This window comes from Centrocercus urophasianus, unplaced genomic scaffold (genome assembly GCF_019232065.1).
Source record: "Centrocercus urophasianus isolate 14NV4802_14NV808 unplaced genomic scaffold, USGS_Curo_1.0 seq_12, whole genome shotgun sequence".
Classification (NCBI taxonomy): domain Eukaryota; kingdom Metazoa; phylum Chordata; class Aves; order Galliformes; family Phasianidae; genus Centrocercus; species Centrocercus urophasianus.
Window position 1 is genome coordinate 7,890,838 of NW_024884364.1, and position 21,204 is coordinate 7,912,041.

The window sequence follows — 21,204 nt, forward strand, 5'->3', positions numbered from 1 at the left end:
CTTACACTATAATACATCTTCAAGATCCTCACCAACCACACCTCGCTTCTCATCCTTTGATGCGTGCATACACAGATATTATTCTCTGAGCCTATGGTTCACTTCTGTGAAACATCCATTGAGTTCATAGTCCATGACTGGGGTTCCGTTTGCTAAGGTCATTGCTCGGGAGGGGAGAAGTGTTGTATTGAGTTACTGGAGTTGCAGCACGTCCAGCACAGAAGCATTGCCCAAGCAATCTGCCAGCCTGGGTACGTGGCGAGTGCAGTTATCGAAACGTTCCTAGGCACAGCAGAGAAAGGTGATAAGTGCACTAAACAGCAAAAGCCAAAAACAGTCTCTAATAAGCACTAGACTCTAATGAAGGCTCAGGACCCTGCTTATTCACAGCTACACAGCTCAAATAGCAACAAATCCTCTGGCACACTGATCAAATCTGCCATGATCTCAGACCCCTTTTTGGACACCAAAAAGGACCGTGGCAGGGTGACTGCGGCCAGCAGGGAAGCCCCCACCCCTTTTCTTGCTCACTCCCCCTGACAAAAGGAGCAAAAGCAAGAAACATATGCATATCAACATAAAGACAGTTTTATAAGCAAAGCAAAGTAAGGAATTAATTTGCTACTTCCCACTGGTGGGCAGAAGTCCAGCCACTTCCTGGAAATTAGGGCCTCAGTATGCCAAATGCCATGACCTTGAATATCCCTCCTTTACATGCTCTCATGCAGCTTTCATGGCTGAGTGTGATGCCATGTAGCACAGAATATCCCTGCGCTTAGTTTGCACTAGCTGCTGTGTTTTTTTGTCCTCTCAGCCTCTCACCTGTCCGCTCGCTGCAGCCCACAGTAGAAACAGAGGCGGCCTCGGCGCTGTGCAAGCAGTTCAGCAATAGCCAAGCCATCGGTGCCCTGTTAATATGGTTTTAGTCACAGATTGAAAATAAAGCACCTGGGGGTTTCTGTGAAGAAAATTAACTCCATCCTAGTGAGACGAATTACACAGAGTATTTCCATGTGCAATTTGGGGATAAATTCCTTCTGTTCACAGGAAGGGAGATGCGAAAACATGCCGGCGTGGGACCTGCCAAACCAAACTGAAGGTAATCTATGCTTAGTGAGCACTTTGGTGGCTGGAAAAGAGTTTTCATCACCTATATGAAGCAGCCAGCATAGACTGAATCTGCCAAGGCTTTAGAAGACCATCAAAATGGTCAGACTTGCACCACATTTTACACACCGTGGAATAAATCCTGTGTGTGTTGAAATGAACTGCAAAATACTTAAGGGGAGCAGGAATTTCTGCAGTTCTTTCACAGCAGGAAATAAAGATGTGCATCAGAACATGAAGCAAACAAGCTCTTGTGGACTAAAGCAGAAATGTAGTGCCAGGCCTGGGAGTAGCTGTATCTCACCAGTGATGTTTCTCTTCAGGCTGAGGGTGCCTTGCACTGCCCTCCTGACCCAAAGCCCCAGAGCTAATTGTCTGTAGCCTCCAATGAATGGTAACAGAATTGCTGCCCTCTAATGCTTCCAGGTGGCCTTGGGGGGCCCCAAAGCATCTCCAGAGCGTGGTATAGGGATAGCAGTGCACAAATCCCTGTGTTCTTCTCACAAAATGCCACTGAGTGTTCCCTTCTGCCTTCCAGAGGCAGTGGCCGTGCTACATCACACAGAAATTGTGCAACTGGTTGTAGAAGTGAGGTGGACATACACATAAACACAGCTGAGCAGCTCAGAGCCAGACATGTGAGCTCAGTATTCAAGTAGGTTTGTACAGACTGAAAAGTCTCGAGGCCATTCAGGCAGCACAGCAGCCTTCTTTCTCATAGAATAGATGAAGGCTCCGTTTTTTTGCTGGCTCATTGCTGGCAGTTCTGGCCATGTCTCATGTGCTGCAAGGTAGCAGGACTGCAGCTGAGCCGGCTCACCTCCACCAAGGCGTCCTGCTGTTTGCCTAGTGGGTGGTTCCCTTCACAACATAGGCAGAGCAACGCCTGGTGGGAATACAATGCTGCACATTACGCAGGAATCAGAGTCAACGTGGATTGTCTATCTCCCAAAATGTGCATGAAAATAGATGCAGAGGTGGATCTGGGCTTTGGGACACTTCAGTGATGTCACTGAGTGTGTGTGGCAAAAGGAAGGCATGCCTGTGCGAAGTGCCAAGAAAACTCCATGGAAAAAGCACCAGGTAGGAATCTGGCAGATACCCAGCCTTCAGCAGCACCCTGATACGGCTGTGAGCACAGGTGGCTTAACCAGAATTATGGGACTGTGCCAAAGTGGCAAAACAATGGATTGCAACTTCATATGCAGTAATAAGCTGGAAGTACATTTCTGACAGGAAAAGATCTTTTGGAGACATACCTGGAGGAGGAAGGCGTGAGGAAAGACTGTTTATTAACATGTTATCATCTATCATCACAGAAATGAGATGAAACACTATCCTGGGGTAACCAATTGCTGTTTCCTATTAGTGAGTCACTCATTCCTCTCAGAGAGCCCTTCTTGCTCTCACTCCTTTATTTTGTTAAGTTTATTCATGCTCATTGTATCTCATCCACCCAGTTTATCCACTCACATTTTCCTATCATTACTGTGCCCCATTCTCCACTTGTTTGTTACGCCCAGTGTTTGCATTATGCTTTAATTACAATAACCTCCGTCTTCTTGGATGTTCATGTAACACTTTCCAAAATGGGTCGTGGAATCATTCTGAGGGGTCCTGGGAACATCTGTGACACCATTCCTAACTGGAGAAATGCTATGCTGAGCCCACTGTGACATAGGTATGTCTAAAGGCACAAATTCAGAATGGTCCACATGCTTCTACATTTAATGAAAGCACTGGGTTTGTTCTAACTCTGCTTGATCCACTGCGCTCTTTTCCAGCATTCACCATGAACATTTGCACACTGGTATCCCCATCTGTGGCAGACTTAAGTGACTTTTCACTTTTTTCCTTGCAACTGACTGAAAAACATTTCAAAAATGCTCTGCCCCAAATGGAAATGTCTATTGCTGTACAATGATTCATCTCAGACTAAGGGTTAATCTGAGATCTTGTAGCAACCGATTCCTCGGTGGTTTCCCCATGCACAGCTTTCAGGATATGTGTGGCCTACCAGTCATGTTGAACACAAGATCAAGCAAGATCAGAGGTGATGAACACAGCACTGGAGGAGACACATGGTGGAATGATGCAGTCACTAAGGCACAAACTATGGGCAAAAAGCAGTGACGTTTCAGCAAAAATAAAAATAAGATGAATTAGCATAGAAATACTGTGCTAAAATATCTTGGACTTCCAGATCGTGTTGTAGTAAAACAGAAGCAGAAAATATTTCTCACTGTTCCCTGCAATAGAAAAGGGCTGTTGTATTCTTTTAATGAGGGACATTTTCTTGCAATTCAAGGGCAATTGAGCAGATTATACTAAAATGGACATGGCAATGGTTGTTGACCCTCGCTTCATTTCTCTAAAAAACAAAACTGCAACATTCCTGCAGGAGTTTTGTGGCTCTCAAAAAGCCAGAATGGCTCCAAAATGGCCGTGGCATTGAAAGAATATCCTAGAGGAACTCAAGTAATCTTATTTTTTGAAGAAGGAAAAGAATAATGTAAGAGGAAAGGATCATGGAGCTGAAACAATTCCGTTCTTAATGCTTTTTTAAAATCACTGATTTACAATTTGATGGGATAACGGTGCATTTGTCCCTCCAGTGAAATTGTTTTCTTTCATTTTTTTAGATGCTGGGGAAACACGTGCTCTGTACTTACAGAACAAGGCTATTCTCTTGAATAGGGGAGAGACCTTTAGTGTCTGGAACTAACAAACCCCAGACACATAGGAGGTAAAGGAAATGAGTGCATCTGAGTAAAGATATTGATGTGTGTGCTTTTGAATTAACCCTTCATGGCTGTCAAATTTCTGTAAATCTCCTGTTCAGAGCCCTCACATTACCAAAAGATCTGTGAGGAGGAGCTGGAAGAGATAGACCTTCAAGACTGCAACCAATCTGTTCTTAAAAATCACTACAATCTATAGGCCTTGTGGTAAACTAAGCATGCTTCATTTCAGAAATAATTTGGCCTTCTTCCATCTCTATTCCAACACATAAGCTTGTTAGTAAAATCTATTTCCTCAGATTAATTAAACAGGCATAATCATGAAACCACGGAAATTAGTTGCTGCCTTTTCTCATACCTATGTGCCTTTGTTCTGTCCATGTTCAGCAAAGAAAAAGTCTGTTTTACTCCCTTGTTTTAATGAGTTCCCAAGTTATCTGGACCATCTTAGTGCTCTCACATACTGGCTTTTCAAGAGGGCAGGAAGCTTTCAACATACAGAGGCTTTTCTCCAAACAGCTTGGTAAGACTTTAAGAGAACTTCCCTCACACATGCATTTTACAAAATCCTACACAACAAACTGTGGGCCAGAACTGGTTACCAGTACTCCCCTCTGATGCATATTTGTGTGAAACTTCTCCCAGTTTATAGTGCAGGTAAGGCGTGACCTGAAAATGTCATTGTCTGCAACTGAACTGTGCATTCAGATGAGCTTCTTGGATCCCATGCCCAACAAAGCATCCTGTAGGGGTGATAGTTGCTGCCTCACTTAAAACTAAAAGGGATTCTTAGTTGTTAGCACTAAGGAAAACAGCAATAGTACCTTTCCAAAGGGATTGGTGTGATTCTTTTCTTCCAAAGTGCCAACAGCAATTTATGAGATTGCTCTGAAAATCTGAAATGTTCTGGGCAAGTACAGGTGGATTGCAAGGTTTGCTTGTGCAACAGAGGAGTAGGAAACAGAGCCAGCATGTCTCCTGGCCGGCCAAAGAACTGGAGGTTATTTGAGGAAACTCGTACACTGACAGCAGTTCTGAGTGGTCAGGTAGCACAGCACAGAAAATGCCACCAAAGGAGTGGGCTGCATGAGAAACAAGTGGGCTTATGTCCAGGGAAACCCAGCAGGAAAGGCTTTTTGAGCCAGTGGGCAATGACCTGCAGCCACCAAGGTCGGTGGGATTCTCTGAGATTCATATTTACTCCACTGCAATTACTTGACGAGTTGAAGATAAGGACTTGCTTATTGCTACCCACATGACATTTATTGTAATGCAAATTGCATCACTGCATCCAAGATCAGACCAAGTTTTTAATGGATTCCCTATGGCTTTGGTTTCCTATTGACATTTTAACTTCAGGATCATATCAGGGATGATACAGACCTGTCTGGCTAAATCCTTGTCTTGGGCTCCTGTTTTGTCCAACAGTGCTACATGAGCTGTACCTTCCAATGAAATGTTGCTGGATGGGGTATGTTCAGGAGCTGTGCAAGCCAAAGCTGTGTCTGTAAAAGGCAGCCATCGCACAGTACATCCATACCATAAATCACTCTGGCACTTTAAGTCATACATGTCAAGTGCTTCTGGCAGATCAGCACTGACTGTTATGGTCTTGAGAGATGTTACATTTTTTTTTCACTTATATTATATGTGTGGAATCCTCACAATGAGAGTCATCAGAGTCACTGTCCCTGGAGGTGTTCAAGAAGTAGATGTAGTACAAAGGAACAGGGTTTAGTGGGCAACATTGGTGGTAGATGGATGGTTGGACCAGATGATCTTGGAGGCCTTTTCCAGCTTTGGTGATTCTGCGATTCTGTGATCACTCAAACTGGTCAAGTCATTCCAGTAAGAAAATGTTTTTCTCAGAAAAAAATAGTTTTATCCCGTGTGGAAGGCATTTATTTTCAAAACACTCTTCACATCATGTGAAGCTAGAAGTTAACAAACATACAGCCTTGGAGAGAACCACACTGCTGTCTAGCGCTAATGTAAATTGTAAGGTTATTTTGGCCTTGGAACTTAACTTACAACTGAGAGATAGGAATTACTGTTCTGTACTTCTTTATTTTAAACTTTCTATTACTTTTTTTTTTTTTTTCTAATGAATAATGTATGTGCTTGTTGAGAAAGGTAGGGAGCAGTCATGATTAAGAGACAAATGCAAACAAAATCCTGCTTTTTCACAGCTCACATTTTCCATCTTGGGGAAAAAAAAAATGAGGGTTTTGTTTTTTTTTCTCTACCATCAAACCCCTTTAACCTTAACATACTGTTCTTACTAGAATAGAGGGGGTAGAGAGAGAAAATGAAGATTGGGAAAGAAGTCAAAATCCAGACAAGAAACTTTTGGCTTGTTTCCAAAGGAAGAAAGTGTTCTGTGAAAACAAAACAAAGTGAGTTCCTTGGAGAGCAAAAGAAGCCCTCAGAAAGCCTGGAGTGCTTCAAACAATACTTTGCAGGTTCTTTTTCTTACACAGCACTTGGAAGCCAAATCTAGGTTCACTGACTGCTGTCTGTATCACCTAGGTACACACATTGAGTGACATGACATAACTTCTGTTCTGGCCTGCACCCTGGAAACCATAGCTCAGATCCAGTGGTGTAACTCTAAGGCGTGGTTGTCCAACCTTTAGACTTGCCTGGGCTGAATGAGTGAAGAGGAGTTGTCTTGGGCCACACATATGTAGTTGCTCCAAAAGTAATGCCTCCTATTTATTTCCATGACAACAGATGCAAGGAGCACAATAACACTGTTTAATTGATTGAGCAAATTCTCAACTACAAAACACGATTTTTCCACATAGTCACCAGCTGTGCATTTTTGCCAGCAGTGAATAAGAGCCTGTGAGCCAGGCTTGTAAAAATATGTACGAGTGGAGATAACCCACTGTCACTGTTGCCACTGCTGAAACACACCACCTACCACCTCACTGTGCTCACATTCACTGTTTGGTCTTCAGAAATCTTTCAGTGTCAGTGAACACTCACTGAGGAATTCAATGACACACCTTTGCTTCATCCACACTACCATGTCAGAAGCCATTCTGTCAGAGTGTCTGTCTCTCCGCTGCCATCTGTCAGACAGCAACCAAGTGTAATGGAATATTAGCAGGAAGGTTCAACCTCTACTGCTATACCATTTACATCTGCCTTTGACACTGTGGGAAACATGATGAAAAAGCAGGCATTAATCTTAGAGCAGATATATAGTTAATATATATAAGTAACAGGTGGGACATGTCTGCTCTAGGGGCTGCCATTTTAGGAAGGACAAAGGCCAATCATCAGATTCTGGGAGCAGCCTGGAAGCTGTGGGAAGTGCTGCCCCTAAGCAGGATGCACCAAGGGACACCCAAAATGTTTAGCTGAGTTTTACACAGCTAGGTATTCTTATTGACCTAGAATACTTTGTAGCTATATCTATTCAGCTATAATGATGGAGATGGTAATAAAAACCTGCAATTCAAGGAATCTATTCTGAGGCCAAGTAGAACCTGTTCTTGCCTGTCTACTTGTGCATAACCAGATGCCTTTTGAGGGCTTTTATTTCGCATCTTCGTGCACTGAGCCTCAGCTAGGAGGAAGATATGCAATGGCAAAGGTGGGAGACCCTTTTGTGAACTTTTTATGGCATCAGCAAGTTTGGGGAACAAACCTTAGGTAGATAGAGTAGGAAGCCATAGCAGTGGTAGCAGTGTGGTGGAGATCAAGGGAATGCAGCACAGGATGAGGTGAAATAGGTAGATAGTAAACCAGTGTGGGATAGATCAAGTAGCAGAACAGCAATTTAGAAGGAGACTGACAGAGCTTTAAGAGCAGCAGTCCTGGGTGATGCTTTAGATAACTGTTTTGAATCTAATAGCTTCATTTTCTTCTCTTGTTTAGTATTTCCTTCGGCTGGACAACAAGGTATTGCTGTTAGTGAACCACAGGAGTGCTTCCAGCTCTTTATCTTCCTAAACTGAAAAAAGTGGGGGAGATCAGAAGCTGAAGGAAAGAAAGAGCCAGCACAGCACAGCTGAGCAGGGCAGCACAGTGCAGAGCGGCAGGTAGAGGCCTTGTTTGTTGAGCTGGTTTCCAGGGAAAGCTTGTGCCTGCCCTTGGAGAAGAGGGAGGTGGGGAGCTGTTGGAGTAGAATGGCAAGGAGAGAACTGCAATGGCAACACACTGATTGAGTTTTCCTTCTGTCCATACACAAGAGGGGCATCAACCTTCCTTTCAGTAATCAGTTGTGAATGCGTATTGTAAGCTGTGGAACCAGAGGACCTCCCACTTACACCATTCAGACGTGGGATGCGATGCTCAGACTGAATCGCGTTCTCTAGTGGACTCTCGGTTACTGCCATTTTGTATACATCTTTTCCTGAACCGATGAGTTTTTCTGCTAATTCTTCAACGGGCGGATGAACAGTTTTTGCAGTTTTCTCCATCCTCTCCTCTCTCTCTCTTTTCCGGTGCCCGCTCCCGGCCTCAGCCACCTCCCCCCTCCGTTTCCCTACCCCAGTTCCCTGCGTTCCCCACTCACCCGCGACCCCACGGTTCCGGGACCCCAGAGGCCGGCCGCGCCGCCCCTACTCCCCCACACACGTGCTCTTCTCCCGCCACAGCCCTCCCACCTCCCTCTTCCCATTGGTCGGCCTGCCCGGGAGAAGGAGGTCTCGTCCAATGAGAGAGCGGTACGCAGTCCCGCCTCCGAAGCGCCAGCGAATGGGCTTTAAGAGCCGCGCGGCGGGCTGGCGGTTGGAGGTGCCTTTGGGGAGGGAGGTGACCTCTCAGCCTCCTGCGCCGGCATGGCGGGGCTGCGGGGGGCCCGGCCCGCGAGGAGTGGCCCCGGCTGCTGCTGGGCTCTGCCCACCGGGCTGCTGTGTGCCTACGGCTTCTTTTGCAGTGTGCGGCCCTCGGAGCCCTTTCTCACCCGTTACCTGTTGGAGCCGCACAAAAACCTCAACGAGACGCAGGTACTGGGCTGCTCGGGACCGGGTGCCCACTCTTAATTTCCATTCGCTGTGGGGTGACCGCCATCTCTTCTCCTCCTCCTTCCTCAGGTGTTCAACGAGATCTACCCAGTGTGGACGTACTCGTACCTGGCACTGCTGTTCCCTGTGTTCCTGGCTACAGACTACCTGCGCTACAAGCCTGTGGTGCTGCTGCAAGGCCTGAGCCTCATCGTCACCTGGTTCTTGCTGCTTTACGCCCAAGGGCTGCGTGCCTTCCAGCTCCTTGAGTTCTTCTATGGGATGGGCACCGCCACAGACATTGCCTACTACTCCTATATCTACAGCGTGGTGGATGTGGATCTGTACCGCAAGGTCACCAGCTACTGCCGCAGTGCCACACTGGTGGGCTACACGGTGGGCTCTGTGTGTGGGCAGCTTCTTGTGTCCCTAGCAGGGTGGTCCCTCTTCAGCCTCAATGTCATCTCCTTGACCTCCATCTCTGTTGCCTTTGGCACAGCGTGGTTCCTGCCGATGCCAAGGAAAAGCCTTTTCTTCCACCATGCCGCCACTCAGCCCTTCAGCTTGGAGATGAAGGTCATGGATTGTAAGAATGGGGCCATCGTGCAGGACCAGCCCGGTGTGCCAAGAGTGCCTGGATGGGAGGATGAGGTCAAAATGCCCTTAAACAGGGAGGGACATTCGGCAGAGAAAAAGGTGAGCTCCATCCTCCGTGCGCCTCATTTATTTGTGTACGCAGGTGCAATATCCAACAGCAAAAAGCATCCCTTCACCTACCCCACTTCCTTAATTATGGCACAGGCAAATCTTTTCCTGGTTTCCTCTTTCTGATTGAGCTTAGTAGGCTGCTCCTTGATTTTTCTGAAGTCACTCTGCACCTATCACAGGGCTTTGGTTAGATCTCTCTGGCTGTCAAATCTCTATCCAATGTTACAAGGTGTATCTCAGGGTGCTGAAAGTTCTGTGCTTCTCCAAATGCTGTGTTCGCTTCTAGATATGCCTGTGACTCCCAGAGGAAAGAAACTGATCTTTCTGTACCCACGTCTTGAATGCTTTTGCTCCTTTGAATATTATGCAAACTGCAGTAATACGCATGTAGCAATTGGTTTCTGTCTTATGATCCTGGAAGGGAACTGCTCCAGGAAGGGAGCTGTGGTAATCCTGGAAAGCATTTACAGACTGGTGCTGGATATTTTGCAGGGGATACCTTTGGTGTTCATTTAGTGCATTCCAGTTGTGCACCACAGTTGGTGCTAGCAGTGCCCCAGCTGCTGCAGGCCTGTGACCTCCAGCACAGTCAGCGGGGGGGGGGGGCTCCCAGCTGCAGGCTGTTACACGTGTTTGCAGCTTGTTGAGATGTGTGAGAACCTGTGGTGGCACAGGGTGCACTTGGGGCCCTGAGGAGAGTCAGCACTGCTCCTAGCCGTGAGAAGTCATGCTTCTTTGGGAACAGGGCACAAGGTAGGCGTGTCTGCTGCTTCAGGCAGCTGAGGTGTGATTCATCCTCGCAAGCAAGCCAGTCCCTGGAGCGAGAGGAATGGAGAGTTGGGCTTATATTTATTTAATTTTGAGATGGGTTGTGTTATTCCTGTGTGTGTCGGGGCTGGGGTTTGCTTGCTAACGAGGGAGCTTTATGCCCTAGCAGCCAGGCAGCTGTGGTTTGGGCACAACTTGCACGTACCCCGTTGCTGAGTTGGCAAGGGGAAAATGAAATGCTGGATAGAGTCTTTTGTTTTCTTTTCTTAAGGAAGTGATGTATATATCTTTATCTTGCTCTGCCTTCTGTTGGAAAGGAAGGGCAGCAGCATGGCACCTCAGTGGTGTTTGCACGTGCTTCTGCAGATTTTCTGCTTTTAGGGCAGGAGTGGCTTTGCTGAGGAAATTAAAAGCAAGAGTATATTTATCCATATTCTACTTGCCTGAATATTTGTTAAACAGGACTGAAATTCAGTGCCAATAAATGACAGGATTAACATCACCTTTCTGCCCCTTCTATTTATCTGACTCCCACCCCCCACTGCCAGGGACAGGGCTGCTCCAGAACTCGTGTTGGGGAAGGTGGGGGGGGGAGGAGGGTAGGGAGTAGGAGGGAGAGGGGGAAGGAATTCAGTACCAGCCTGGGGTTGGGTCACACCAGGTGCCAAAATCTGAGAGGCACTGCTGCCTGGCTGCAGCCTTAATTAAGGTAATGGCAAGCACATTTGATGAATGTACCATTATTTGCACTACCACTAATGTACAGAAGCACTGCCAGGAGGGATAGGGGGAGGGGCTGATGGGGCCTGTCCTGCTTATCAGGCATAAGTCTGTCAAGATTGCAAATCAGAGTCTGCAGTGTGTGACGGTCACAGATACTGTTTTTTTTTCCTGCACCTGGCTGCATGCTTTGTGTGCTGACCTCTTCTCACGTTGTTCTGATGGACTTTGCAGAAGCAGTGTCTGTGCAGAGTAAGCATCTTGCCTTTGGCAAAGCACTGAAGGGACCGTGTACTATTAAATAACGATGCTCAGAAATTGGTGCTACTTTGAGAAGTGTAAAAGGGGAGCTTAGGACAGAGTGAGGTCACAGCCTTTATTGGGGATTTCAGTGGAGACATCTCAAAATGAGACTTGTGGTTTGAAGGGAAGCAGTGCTGTGCCATGCTGTGTGTGCAGAAGTTCACACTGGCAGGTCTCCCTGCAGGGAATTTCAGCTCATAGGGGCTGGTGATGCAGCTGGGGTCAGGGTCTTGACTGAATCACATTCCATGTGAATTAACTGCTGCTCGGGCTGATGTGAGAAGGGTGGACTTTGCAAGCAGCTCTGGCTACAAAGTGAATGCGTGCTTGCTTCCTCTGCTGATTTGGAACAAAGTGGTGAGGTATGTTATCCCTAAGATTCATTACTTAAATTTTTTTCTGACCACTTTGTGGGTCTTTTCCTTTTCCTTTTCCCTTTTGTGTTCTTTCTTGTGTTCTTTCTAGAAAGATCTGGAAGAGAAAGGTTCACTCCTGCCTCATTCCTTTTGTCAAAGAACTTCTATGTGCAAGAATTGTCATTTGTGATGGTGTCTGATGGAAGGACCTTTCATTCTTTTTAGATCCTCAGACAATATCTCTCTTCTAAGAGCACTGACTGACATTAACAGGGATAGAGAGTGGTGCAATGGTACTGCTTCGTTGAATTCTTAACCCCTGAATGCTGGACTAAGGAAAATTGACTTTTATTTGTGAGGAGAAATATTTTTAAAAATACTGTTACTTGAATTCTTTCTATGCTGATCCAAATTCAACCAGACTTGCTAGGATTTAATAAATGAGCTGTCAGTGATGCTTTTGCCTTTGAGGAATGACTGACTTCTGATCTTGTTCCCTCAAAGTGGTTGTTGTCCCTAGTCTCTTCTCTCTGTTATCTGTCAGTTGCTCATGTAACGCTTCTGGTAACCAGCAGTTACTGCTCTGTAATGAAAGACAAATGAGGAGGGAGGGTGCTTATGACTGAGACCTTCCATCCCATGTAAGGAATCAGCACTTACATTGGTTACCTGGTTAGGGCAGGGATCAGCTCCTGGGACCTCTGTGTGATGAGGAATCCTTGTTCATTGCTTGGTGCAACTTTGTGTCTTAAAGTGGTTCTGTTACTCCTCAGTGACCAGACCTCTTGGAAGCTGTAATTTTGCAGAGCAGCCTGAATTATTTATAGACTAACATTTATCTTTCCCTCCCTCTCCAACTTAAGCAGGAGCAGAAAGTAGATGCCTTAGAAGTGCTCAAGGATCTCTGGCGGGACTTCCTGCAGTGCTATTCCTCTCGGACCATGCTGTGCTGGTCAGTCTGGTGGGCGCTGTCTACCTGTGGCTACTTCCAGGTCATCAACTATGTTCAGGGCCTGTGGGAGATGGTGCTGCCTTCTCAAAGCACAGAGATCTACAATGGTGGTGTGGAGGCAGCCTCAACGCTGCTAGGTAAGCTGCTAATGTAGCTCCTGCTCTGCTGTGAAAAATGTCTTATGTCCCTGAGTGTCACCAAAGCGCACTTTGGACATGTCTTATATTCCCCTATACGTGCGGGAGAGGGAATTTCTGCACTTGAGATGAGTCTTCCATGACATGCATGATGCAGTACTCAGCGCTGAGTTTGCTTTGTGAAGCTCTAATTCTTGTAATCCAGTGCATAGGTATTTAAAGGAGCATCCTGAGTCAGTTATTCTGAAAGACTTGGCAGAAGGCTCCAGGCATCTGGCTGCCCCTTCTTGGCTGCCACTGTAGCTACAGGCTTAAAGCAGTTGGGATGGTCGTTGTTTTAGCCACTCAAAGCCAGGGTAAAGATTCTTTACATTTACTGCTTTTTCTCTGGCAGTGTAGGGAACATATGAAAGTTTCCTGTACACATGCAGTGTGCAGTGAATTGCCATATAGTCATTTCAGCACTGTTAAGAAGAAAGGCTACATAAGATGAAGTGTCTCTTGACTTGAAAGGGCCAAGATGGTTGGTCAGCGCACAAACTTGTCTAATAAGTTGCTTAATACTGTTTCATTATCAGTACTAGGACAATACCTTTTTAATGTAGCTAACTTATCCTTCCAGAGGCTTTTTAGATGTTGCTGTAATATATTCCTTTTCTTTGATGGAACTTTGTTCTAACGATCTCCTATGCATGGTACTTTCTTGGGGGCAGAAGAAATCATGGTATCCCAACAAACAAGCTTGAAATCTGTCTTTGGCATGCTCAGCCCTATCTTGGAGTTTGGTGGGAGGCTCTGTCTGTTTTATAGCTTTAGAAGCTTATCTAATGTGTTAGCTGGGTTTGAACCAGTCAGCAACTTAATTCTTGAGTTTTTGACCATTGAGTTTTTGGGCTCGGGTGAACCTGATGAGGTTCAACACGGCAAAGTGCAGAGTTTTGCACTTGGGCTGGAGGAATCCCAGGCATCCATACAGACTGGAAGGAGCGGTCCTTAAGAGCAGCCCTATGGAGAAGGACCTGGGGGTCTTGATAGATGAAAAACTTAACATGAGTCAGCAGTGTGCCCTTGTTGCTTGGAAGGCAAATGGTATCCTGGCCTCTATTGAAAGAGGGATGGCCAGCAGGGGCAGGGAGGTGATTGTCCCCTTCTACTCTGCTCTTGCGAAGCCCCATTTGGAATACTGCATCCAAGTGTGGAGCCCCCAGTACAAAAAAGACAAGGAGCTGTTGGAGAGGTCCAGAGGAGAGCCACAAAGATGATCAGGGGACTGGAGCACCTCCCCTATGAGGACAGGCTGAGGGAGTTGGGCCTGGAGAAAAGAAGGCTGTGGGATGACCTCATTGCAGCCTTTCAGTACCTAAAGGGAGCCTACAAACAGGAGGGGAATCAACTGTTTGAAAGGGTAGGTAACTGCAGGATGAGGGGAAATGGTTTTCAGTTGAGGGAGGGAAGATTTAGGTTGGATGTCAGGGGAAAGTTCTTTACTGTGAGAGTGGTGAGGTGCTGGAACAGGCTGCCCAGAGAGGTTGTGGATGCCCCATCCCTGGAGGTGTTCAAGGCCAGGATGGATGGGGCCCTGGGCAGCCTGGTCTGGTATTAAATGGGGAGGTTGGTGGCCCTGCCTGTGGGTGGGGGGGTTGGAGATTCATGATCCTTGAGGTCCCTTCCAACCCTGTGATTCTGACTATTAAAGAGTTTTCTTTGAATGTCACTTAAATAGCATGTGGTGATATGCCTTCACAGCATGATACCATGGCTCTTATTTTAGTTATTTTTGTCTTCCGCTGCTATCCTGCCTTGGCCTCAGGAGAGAAAATAATTGGTAACAAGGGAAAGAAGTTGCCAGTTCAGTCAGTGTCTGGGTGCAGAAATAATAAGTCACCATCATCTTCTTACTTCAGCTGGAGAATGCTCTGTAAAGTAAGGGCATCTTCAGAGGGAAACTGTCAGGTTCTGAGATGTCTTTACTAAGCATCTAAATTTATTGTGTTAAGGGGGTATAACGTAGGCAGATTAAAAAAATAAAAAAAAAATAAATGGTATAAATATGGAGGTAATTATTCTTCAAATCTTTGAGATCGAGATCCCAGGTGGCCAAGAGGACCAACGGCATCCTGGCCTGCATTAGAAATACTGTGGCCAGGAGGAACGGGGAGGTGATCATCCCTCTGTACTCAGCTCTGGTGAGGCTGCACCTTGACTACTGTGTTCAGTTTTGGGCCACTCACTACAAGACATTGAGGCCCTGGAGCATGCCCTGAGAATGGCAACAAAACTGGTGAGGGATTTGGGAGTACAAATCTTATGAGGAGCAGCTGAGGGAGCTGGGATTGTTCAGTCTGGAGAAGAGGAGGCTCAGGGGAGACCTCATTGCACTCTACAACTTTCTGAAGGGAGGCTGTGATGAGGAGGGGTTTGGCCTCTTCTCCCAGGCAAAAAAAAAAAAAAAAAAACAGGACCTGAGGAAATGGCTACAAGTTGTGCCAGAGGAGATTAGAAATAAAGATAAACTTTTTCTCTCAGAGTGGTCAGGCACTGGAATGGCTGCCCAGGGAGGCGGTGGAGTCGCTGGCAGTGTTCAAGAGGTGACTGGATGAGGAGCTGCGAGATATGGGTCAGTGCTTGTGGTAGCAGTGGTAATGGGAGCAGGGTTGGACTAGATGATCTTATAGGTCCTTTCCAACCTTATGGTTCTATGATTCTATGCTTATCAAATCCTGTAAACAATGGCCTTAAAAAAGGTAGTTTCACTCAACTCAGGCAAAGCTACATTTTTTATTTTTTTATTTTTTTTCCTATCTGATATCTTTTCTGCAAAGGGCTGAGTCATTTTGGGAGATGCTTTCAGAAAACGAATTAGCTTCTCTCTTGGAACCACTCATAAAAGAGAACCAAAAAATTCTTCCGCTTGATACAGACTAAGTACTTGGAACAAGTGAAGATTAGTAATCTCAGCTGAAAGCTTTCAGTAACCTAGACAGTGGGATTGAGTGCGCCCTCAGAGAGCGTGCAGGTGACACTAAGCCGAGTGATGTGACAGAATGGAAGGATGCCATCCAGAGAGACCTGGACAAGCTTGAAAGGCAGGAGGGTGTGAACCTAATGAGTTTCAATAAGGCCAGGTGCAAGAGGCGTTGCACTTGGGTCAGAGTGATCTCAAGTATGTATACAGACTGAGAGAAGAACTCAGAGTAGCATTGAGGAGAAAGATTTGAGGGTCTTGGTGGATGAAAAACTGGACAAATATGTGCTTGCAGCCTGAAAGGCCAACTGTATCTGTGGGCTACACCAGAAGAGGGGTAGCTAGCAGCACGAGGGAAACGATTGTCCCCCACTGCCCTGCCCTCATGAGGCCCCATCTGGAGTAGTGCATCCAGGGCCATGAAGTCCTGAAGGCTGGAGCAGCTTTCTTGCAAAGACAAGCTAAGAAAGCTGGGCTTGTTCACCCTGGGGAAGAGAAGACTCTGGAGACCTCTTTGTATCCTTCTAGCACTTGAGAAGCATTTATAATCAAGAGGAAGGCAAACTTTTTCCATGGTTTGATAGTGATGGAACAAGAGGGAATGGTTTTCGACTAAAAGAGGGGAGATCTAGATTAGATGTTGGGAGAAGGTTTTTACTCAGAGGGTGGTAAGGCACTGGCTCAAGCTCAGAGGAGTTATGGATGCCCCATTCGTAGGGGTGTTTAAAGCCAGGCTGAACATGACCCTGGGCAACCTGATTTAGTGTCTGATTTGGTGGTTTACAGATGCCTACATCAGGAGAGTTTGAACTAGATGATCTACAAAATGATCTTTTGCAATCCAAGCCATTCTGTGATTTTTATGTATAATAGGACTAGAGGAATCTGAGATGATCATCTAATAACCTGACTTTCTAGGCAGTAATGCATATGCTCTCACTTCTGTTTTCCAGTTTGAATGTATTTATGAGCAGTATATTTCTGACTTCACATAAAGGCTATGTTTTTGAAAGCTTCTCATTTTGGCCTATCTGTAGATGTTCTTTATCATGGGCCAGTGCTGCCAAGCTTTTGTACGTATTGTTTAGTACATTTGAGCTCATCTCACTGGCCCCTCTTTGCACCAACTTTGTATCATATCTGATTTGAGTTGCCTTCTTTTTGAAGATGGATGACTAGAACAGCACTCAGCTTTATTCAAGGAGCCCTTGATCTTGTAGAAGAACATGAATGCACTTCACTTCTCTCTCTTTACTGAAAATCTCTGATCTCTGTCCTGGTGCATCCCAGATTTCATCTGCTGTTGTCATGGATCTTAGTCATCCTGTGATCAGTTATGGGCAATGTCTGTTTACGTTCACATAACATGCTGCTGCTATCCCTGCCTGTACATGTGCTGCTCTGCAGAAGGATTTGAGTAGAGCATAGTGACTTAGGTGTCTCTCAGCTTCCTGTCCTGTGTGACATAAATATTATTCTTTCTAGTCAGGTCAACTGACTGTTTAGCCAAATCTATGCGGTTTCTTAGGGTTGTGGCAGACCTTCATCAGGCTGGGATGTGAAAACACTGGATCAGCTATATGTGTTTAATTGCTGGACACATGTTGTATATATTATAATCAGGTACTGGACTGGTATAACCTTGAGCATTATTGGAAATACAACTTTGAGTTGTTCCTAGATCCCCAGAATGAGACACTGAATGCCTCCTCCCAAATCTCAAAATTAATGAGATGATGGAAAGAAGACTCTAGGACCTAGCTTCTTTTTGCATATTAGTGTTTCTCTGCTAGGGAGAGCCAGGCTTTCAGAGAACAAAATGTCAGTCAGGTAGTATCAGAGCAGGCACTGGGAAGAAGAGTTTTGGTTGGAGTGAATATGTTCTTTCTCCAAGGCAAAAAGAACTACCTTTTCTAGTCTGCAAGATTATTGTGAGATCTGACAGGATTGCAGATGTATGCCCCTGACAAAAAGAGCCTCTGTGTTTTGAGATTTTTCTAAGAGAACAGTCCAGTTGAGGGCTACAAAGCCTAGATGTTGCAGTGTAGAACTTCTGTATGGTGATCAAATGCTGAATACAATCCTGTTTTTCAGAGCTTTCCAGTAAGCCTCCCTTTATCAGTATGCTGTTTGTCTAGTTCTAGCAGCAGTATTACAGTATTGGTTGCTCTTTCACTTGTTTGCAAAACAAAGCCTATTTTGAATAGGAATTTTCTTGTAATAGATATCTTGGCTTCTTAGTAGTTACAGCTGTGACAGTGCATGAAATGCACCTTGCCTGCAGTTTGAGAAGTGCATATTTCATGCTACCCATTTTGGGATCTGTCTTGTTCCATCTCCACTTTTCTAAAATCCAGCAGGATCTACAGACCTGTTCTAGTTATAAAGGATTTTTTGTGCACAGTCAGTGGTAAGATTTTCTTTTTTTATGGCCTCAATAGTTTGTAATGAAATTTTGTCATTTTTAGATCTGGGTTTGATCCCATGCTCTCACTTAATGAGCCCAGTGGGAAGATGACATTAAGTGTAAGTTTTCCTGCCTCCTAAATGAGAGTTCTAGCAGCTGCCTGTCAAAGTGGAGATACACCCAGTGAATGCAGACCCTGAAGCACCACAGCACTGTTAACAGGGTGCTTCTGTAAAGCAGTGTTTACATTTCTGTTGCCTGCTTGACAACACTTCTATGATCAGAGCAACTATGTTCTGAGTCACGAGGTTGCTGTGCTTATGAAGCCAGGCAGGAGATTTCAGTAGGAGTCATCTCACTGACCTATTTTGTTTTTCCCCATTAGCATAAATAGGAGCTAAGGTGTGTGCATAAGTATCTTCCATTTCACTTGTGTTTAGGTAGTAGAGGCCATATGACTAATACTGTGTCCAAATTTTTCCAAGTGCAGTAACTAATAGTTATGCTTTCCTTCCCTTCACAGGAGCTGTTGCAGTATTTGCTGTGGGTCATATAAAAACATCCTGGGCCATGTGGGGTGAAGTGGCACTTGCCCTGTTCTCCTTTCTTATTGCTGCTGCTGTATATATTATGAACACTGTTCACAACATCTGGGTGTGCTATGCATCTTATGTTGTCTTCAGAATTATTTACATGCTGCTAATCACAATAGCAACGTAAGTGTATATTTTTTTTAATGTAAATTACTCTCAAGATTATAACTGATGTGAAAGCTGACCTATTTTCTATGTAAGCAGTGTCTCACCTTGATTCAGGAAATCTGTTGCAAGGGTTTGTGTTCTGATTCAAGTTGGAAACTGTGGCACAGCGGTGTGTATTTTGCTGAAAGTGTGCCCAAGATCAAATGGTGTTATTTAAAAAATATTTTTAAATATTTAAAAATATATTTTTCTGAATGTTTAAATATTAGATTGCCCTGGCAAGAAGCACTATTTCTGTAAACATGGCTGGGGTGAAGTGTTAGCCATGAGGAGAGGACAATACTTTATCCATATTATGGGGTCAGTTTTCCCTTTTGTATACTGGAGAAGACTTCTTCAGTGTCACCTCCTTGCTTTGAGGAGGTAAATGCAGCTGTTGTTGAGCTTATACCCAGTGCTGTGTGACAGCCCAGGTACTTTGGAGGGGAGATGGTGAAACTGGTAACTGCAAAGGCCACGGCCCACACTGAGGTAGGTTGATGCTTAAAGGCCAGCAGTTTTTGAGATTAGAGGGCATTGTACCTGTTCAGACTGCATCAGACAGAGTTGCTTCAATAAGACTGAAACCCACAAGCTTCCCAAAGTATCTGTAGCTTCTTATATGTCTCTGGAGTCTCCACTAGTCTGATCCTAGTTAGACAAGTATACTACCAGTGCAAGCTGATTTAGCTGTAGAGAACATGTAGCTCCTCCATTGCCTAGTTATACAGAGATGTTCCTCCTAGTCTTACATTTCCCTTCTTCTTCCCCATCTTTATGTTTCTGTCCATCCCTGTCTCTCCAGGTTTCAGATTGCTACAAATCTCAGTGTGGAGCGGTATGCTCTGGTGTTTGGGGTCAACACATTCATTGCCTTAGCACTTCAGACTTTACTCACATTAATTGTCGTAGATGCCAGTGGGCTTGGATTGGACATCTTCACTCAGGTTTGACAGACTTTTTTCTTTACTGATGGGAGGGAGGAATGCAAAACTAGGCTATGAAGTCTCTCAGCCACTGGTTTCTGGGGCAAGGGTTTGCTGATAAAGAAATGCTTACTAATTCCTGATCTTTAAGAATAAGGAAGCTCATGAATTAACCTTCTTACGTGTTTAGTAACTGTTTTGTTTAGTCACTTTTTCCTTCTCTTCTCTGCAGTTCATGATTTATGCATCGTATTTTGCGGCTATCTCCCTGGTGTTCTTGGGCAGTGGTTTATACAGTATTATGAGAGCCCACAGAAGACAAGAGCGGGTGCGGAGCAGGTCTCCTGAAAGCTGTTAGTGCACTACGTGAAGACTGTGTGGCTACATATGAAGACAGAGGTCTGTTTTTAATCTCTGCCTTTTCTTCCCAAGGCAGCCATCTTGATGGTACTTGATCCATATTTATACTATATTAGTAGTACACTTTAAAAGGTAAATGTATTGGGTCTTACGTAAGTAAGAACAAATATCTTCTTTCTAAAATGCCTTTTGTTCTTCTGTTGCATGTTTGGGATGCGTGATGAAGAACAAATTTCAAAAAAATGAAAGCCTTGGGACGTTTTAGTCTAAGGCTGTGCATCTGGAGGCTGCTGTAGGAAAGGCAGCTTTAGGATTGCCTGGTCAGCCACTGTTCTTGTTGTTAAGATGCTGCTGCATAACGGGTGTGTTCAAAGACTTCTTTCTGCAGAGACTTGGGCCCAGGAGAGGCGGTGGCCTTAGGCCTGTGCTCTGCAGCATGGTTCTCACAGTGCCTGCCCTGTGATGCTGGTTACTTTGTTTTGAGGTCTCTGACACTAAGATTTCTGCATACGCACATGCTTCCTTCAGTTGTTTGTACTGTTTCTGCTGCTTGTCTCCTATCTCCGCTGTCAGATTTTTACTATAGCTAATAGTGTTGCCTCTCCAAAAGCCTAAGTGTGTCCTGGGGCAACTTGTGGCAGCCCTGAATTGCTCTCAGTGATGCTACTTCTGCTGTGAAGGCCTGTGCCCAAGGGAATGTAAAGCTGTAGGGGAGCCCAAGAGGGATCCATTTTCAAGTGGATTAGGTGCTAGTCTGCAGAACCACTTGATGTCCTTGCCTTTGTCCTCAAGGGTTGCAGACTGTTGCAATTGTATGAGTCACTGATTCATAACCCTGATGGCTGGGCTATCTCAGTGGGATGGTGGATATGAGTGCATCATCAGAGGAGGAAGGTGACTTGCAAGATTTTAGACTGTTCTGTGTAACCTCAGAATTGTGACTGCCGTTACTGTATTTACTTCAGTTACTGTATTTAACAGAATGAACTCTTGAGGTCTTGAGAAATACTGATTACTGCTCTGTCACTCCTTCCCATTTTAAAGCGCCTCTGTTTC

General features: G+C 45.2%; 1 protein-coding gene across 1 annotated transcript; it reads left to right on the forward strand.

The window, feature by feature from the left end:
• The first annotated feature begins 8,641 nt into the window (after positions 1 to 8,641).
• Positions 8,642 to 20,146, forward strand: SLC19A2 (solute carrier family 19 member 2). The gene is made up of 6 exons (XM_042809767.1): positions 8,642 to 8,809; positions 8,897 to 9,502; positions 12,528 to 12,750; positions 18,646 to 18,838; positions 19,668 to 19,809; positions 20,021 to 20,146. The coding sequence occupies exons 1-6, from the start codon at positions 8,642 to 8,644 to the stop codon at positions 20,144 to 20,146; spliced, it is 1,458 nt and encodes a 485-aa protein (XP_042665701.1).
• Positions 20,147 to 21,204: the final 1,058 nt, after the last annotated feature.

Coding starts and splice junctions, on each gene's coding strand:
- SLC19A2 (XM_042809767.1), top strand. CDS start 8,642: ATGGCGGGGCTGCGGGGGGCCCGGCCCGCGAGGAGTGGCCCCGGCTGC. Junction 8,810..8,896: donor AAAACCTCAACGAGACGCAG/GTACTGGGCTGC, acceptor CTCCTTCCTCAG/GTGTTCAACGAGATCTACCC. Junction 18,839..19,667: donor CTGCTAATCACAATAGCAAC/GTAAGTGTATAT, acceptor CTGTCTCTCCAG/GTTTCAGATTGCTACAAATC.